The 4236-nt window shown below is 31.2% G+C and overlaps 1 protein-coding gene across 2 annotated transcripts; it reads right to left on the bottom strand.

Annotated features, from left to right (window-relative positions):
• On the bottom strand, positions 1-3375 carry LOC104099714 (probable E3 ubiquitin-protein ligase XERICO). Of its 2 annotated transcripts, XM_009606790.4 has the most exons (3): positions 3179-3374; positions 2732-2791; positions 1-918 (listed from the first exon to the last, which is right to left on the bottom strand). In XM_009606790.4, the coding sequence occupies exon 3, from the start codon at positions 903-905 to the stop codon at positions 456-458; it is 450 nt and encodes a 149-aa protein (XP_009605085.1). In that variant the 5' UTR covers positions 906-918; positions 2732-2791; positions 3179-3374; the 3' UTR covers positions 1-455. The 2 variants fall into 2 exon arrangements, with proteins under 2 accessions (XP_009605085.1, XP_009605086.1); XM_009606791.4 differs by lacking the exon at positions 2732-2791 and having other exon boundaries at positions 3179-3375.
• Between the last annotated feature and the right edge of the window lie 861 nt (positions 3376-4236).

Genomic DNA, 4236 nt, shown 5'->3' with positions numbered 1-4236 from the left:
TTTACTTGAACCTGAAAATTTCTTTTCAACCTTCTTTGTTCACCTTTTTCTGGTGAATTTCTTACAAAGAAACTATCAGAATCATGTGAAAGATACAATTGCCTTAGTTTGCTTGTAGAAGATTGAACATAAGAGACAGCTTCGGTAATATATGTACAACAATGTATAAGTTCTTGGTCACACCAAAGAGACCCGTCACTCAGAGAGGACGCGAAGCATCACAAATATAACAAGCTATAGGACTACATCATGTACAACAATGTATAAGTTTTTTGGTCACAACAAAGAGACCCGTCACTCAGAGAGGACGCGAAAGCATCACAAAACATAACAAGCTATAGGATTACGTCGTGCCAAAGATCAAGCATCCACATACTCAGCCTGTACACTACTACTAAGCTGTACATAAGAACATCCTCAAATGCATGAAGTGGCATCATTTTAAACATTTAATCTCACATCGGACATGTATCGTCCTCTTGTTCGTGAGACATCATGTATTTCCTGCAAAGAGGGCAGGTTACATGCCAATACTTGAGCCATTTCTCTAGACACAGCTTGTGGAAAACATGGCCACAGGAGAGACGGTTTATCTCTGTGTCAGGCTCGAATTTAGTCAGGCACACAGAGCATTCTTGTTCAGAGTGGTTAGAGATACACACCGAGTCATAACGAAATGCAGGTGTTCGGCTTCTAAACTCCTCCATGTATGACTCTGACGGGCTTCCGCGGCATTCAAATGATCCTTCAATAGAATAGTCTTCCCATGATGCGATACGGATGCCAATAACGTGAAGGATCGATCGGACTATCTCCTTGACAATGGAAATAGATATGGCTGTGTTTACAAGAATCACACAGAGTACTCCTGCATCTGCTGGAGCTGGATATTGTGAGAGGCCCATATTCGATTGGAACCTAGTCAATGAATGAATATATCAACCATTAGAACAGAAATATAGGACCTGAAGGAAGACTAAATTTTGGTCCATGACAAAAGATATAATCCTTCCGTTTCGATTTATGTGACACTCCGTTACAAACAGAATGACAACAGCATACCCAATATAAATCCACAAGTGGGGTCTGGGAAGCTAAGGTTAGTGTGTACGCAGACCTTACCCTGCCTTGTGGAGATATAGTGGTTGTTTTCAAACCAAATATGACACATTTCTATATTTGGAAACAAAAACTTTTTTATTTTCACATAATTTACCTTAATGAGAAAGTTTTTAAAATCACATAAATTGAAGGCCCCACAAAAACTTTTACAAACTTTTTAAACCACAAGTTTCAAAAGTCTTCCTTTTTTTTTCCTAAACTTCTTGCCGAGTAAAACTGCATCACATACATTGAACGGAGGGAGTAATAGTGTAGCCCCACTGGAAAACACCATATTTATATAGGTAGAAGAAATAATCCAGATTTAACTAGAAGTTATTTCCATTTACGATGGAAAAGATCTTTTATATTATCAATAACTTAAAAGATAACTATGGGTAACTCTGTCCACGAATTAGTAACCTAGAAAACAACGCAGGTAACCAACTACGAGAAGTAAATTAACACCGAAAGTATAAAAATTATTTACAATTTCAATGTATATTACTCAAATTCTTTTCAAAATTGTCCATAATTTAGAACCTTAAACACATCAACTTAATAAATCAAAGAGGAAACTAGACAACATAAAATCAACGGCAAATGGCCAAATATATCCCTCTACTTTCGAAAATAGTCTAAGAATACTCATCGTTATACTATTGGGTTATCTATACCCCTACAGTCATACTTTGGGTTCAAATATACCCGTCATTTAAACGGAGGACACGTGTCATCGTCCTGTTGGTCAATTCAAAATATCTCTTAATTAATTAAAAAGATTCATTATCCATACCCGAAAAATAATTATTTTTTTTGTAAAAACTGAAAAAAACTAAAAATCTTTTTTGCAAAAAACTGAAAAAAACCAATTTTTTTTTTCTTTCAGTTTTTACAAAAACACTGCTTTAGAAAAAACTGAAAAATATTTTCTAAAATAATGTTTTTGTAAAAACTGAAAATCAATTTTCTAAAGCAATATTTTTTGTAAAAACTGGAAAAAACTGAATTGTTTTTTACTAAAAACTGAAAAACGAAAATATTTTTTTTCCACTTTTTACAAAAAAAAACTGCTTTAAAAAAAGCTGAAAAATATTTTCTAAAACAATATTTTTGTAAAAACTGAAAAAAAATAAGTTAAAAATATTTCAGTTTTTTTCAGTTTATAATTGCTATAGAAAATTGCTTTTCAGTTTTATTTTTTAGTTTTTACAAAAATATTGTTTTAGAAAATATTTTTCAGTTTTTTTAAAACAATATTTTTTGTAAAAATTAGAAAAAAAAAATATTTTCGTTTTTTCAGTTTTTTGTAAAAATATTTTTTTTGTTTTTTCCAATTTTTACAACCAAAAAAAATTATTTTTCGGGTATGAATAATTAGTCTTTTTAATTAATTAGGAAATATTTAGAATTGATCAACATGACGATGACACGTGTCCCTCCGTTTAAATAAGGGATATATTTGAACCTAAAGTATGATTGCAAAGGTATAAATAACCCAATAGTATAATGAAGGGTATTTTTAGACTATTTTCGAACGCAGAGGTATATTTGACCATTTGCCGTAAAATAAATGAGTGAGTAATATCTCCTGATAATCAAAAGTCGAGTAATTGACACAAAAGTTTACCTAATGTTAAAATGATGATTATTTCTTCAAAGACTTTTGAAAGAGCTCAATGTTCTGAATCTGCACAGAACAAAGAAGCAACATATTAATAATAAATAATTAAAAATATGTACATCAGTTGACAAGAACCTTGGGATTATTGAACAATATGTAAAGATCCAAGATAATATTAACCATTTCCAAGTTCCAAGAAACCTCATTTATATCATTTAGAAATTTCAAAAAAAGAAAAAAGGAGACCCCAAAATCAAATGAAAGCATAATCAGTTGAAAAAGAGGAGAAACAGAAGATTAATAAAAAGTCTTGAAATTTGAGATCTGATTACAGATTATACTAACTTTTCAAGCATAATTAGGTGAAAAAGTAGGCATTTTTCTTCTTACAATAACAGTTAAATAAGTAAAGAGGTTGTGAACCAAAAACAAAAAGAAAGAGATAAAGGGTACCAAATATGATAGGTAGAGAAGCTAGAAGAACTTGACTTCTTGTTTTGCAAAAAAGTAAGCAATATTTTTAAATATATATAGTAATTTCTGTGAGCAGAAGAGACTTAAAGATTTTGGAAGAGGAGTTCTTTTTAAGGGTGGAGTTGAAAGAGGAGATTCATAGGATCCTAAAGGATTGGGACAGTGTTAATAAAGCTGATGATGTTCACCTCCAATGACTCCTATTTATACCCACCACAAATTGTCTGTTTCCTTCCCTCCTTATTTTGTTCCTACCCTTGTGGTACCCGGTAAAATTATTATCATGTGATCAGGAATTTACGGGTTCGAGCCATAAAAATGGTCTCTTGTAAAAATGCAGAGTAAGATTACATACAATAAGCTCTTGTGATCATGTCCTTTCTAAAACTCCGCGCATAGCGGGAGTTTAGTATACCGGATTGCCCCTTCCCACCCTGTTCTCTTTATGAAGCCCTTTCCTCTGTTTATTTTTACTTGTACATTATATTAAAATATTTTCTTATTAATAAATAAAAATAAAAATAAATGTTCTTTCCTAATTTACCCTTATCATTACCTACTTATTTTCCAAATTATTTTCCAACTTTTTGAAATGCTATTATTATTATTATTATGGGTATTATAATAAAATATATGCTTCATTTTGTTATTTTTTAAGAGGAGTGCAATCTCCGTTGTTAACAAGTAAAAGTGAACATAAAGGGCCTATCTTTTTTTTTCTCTTCCCTTTAATATTAAAACAAATATTTGTTTATTAGAATTATAGAAAAGTTATGATATATTTAAAGTTACGAGTTTTAAAAATATTTTTGTGATATCTGCTAACAATATTTCTTTATAAAGAAAACATGTTTATCGTAAATTAATATCGTTTCATTTTAAACGAAGATTCAAATTTGTATATTAGACCAACAATGAATTTGATGGGATGGATGTGATTTTTCTAACCTTAACCAATTGTCTTCTCTCCCCCCCCCCCCTCAAGGCCTTAAATAACCTTTACGTGGCACAAATTTGCATTTGAATTAGTCGGATAG

The sequence above is a fragment of the Nicotiana tomentosiformis genome, chromosome 6 (assembly GCF_000390325.3).
Source record: "Nicotiana tomentosiformis chromosome 6, ASM39032v3, whole genome shotgun sequence".
In the NCBI taxonomy this organism is placed as follows: domain Eukaryota; kingdom Viridiplantae; phylum Streptophyta; class Magnoliopsida; order Solanales; family Solanaceae; genus Nicotiana; species Nicotiana tomentosiformis.
The sequence above is the reverse complement of the archived record's forward strand: the minus strand, read 5'-3'. Positions and strand labels throughout refer to the sequence as shown.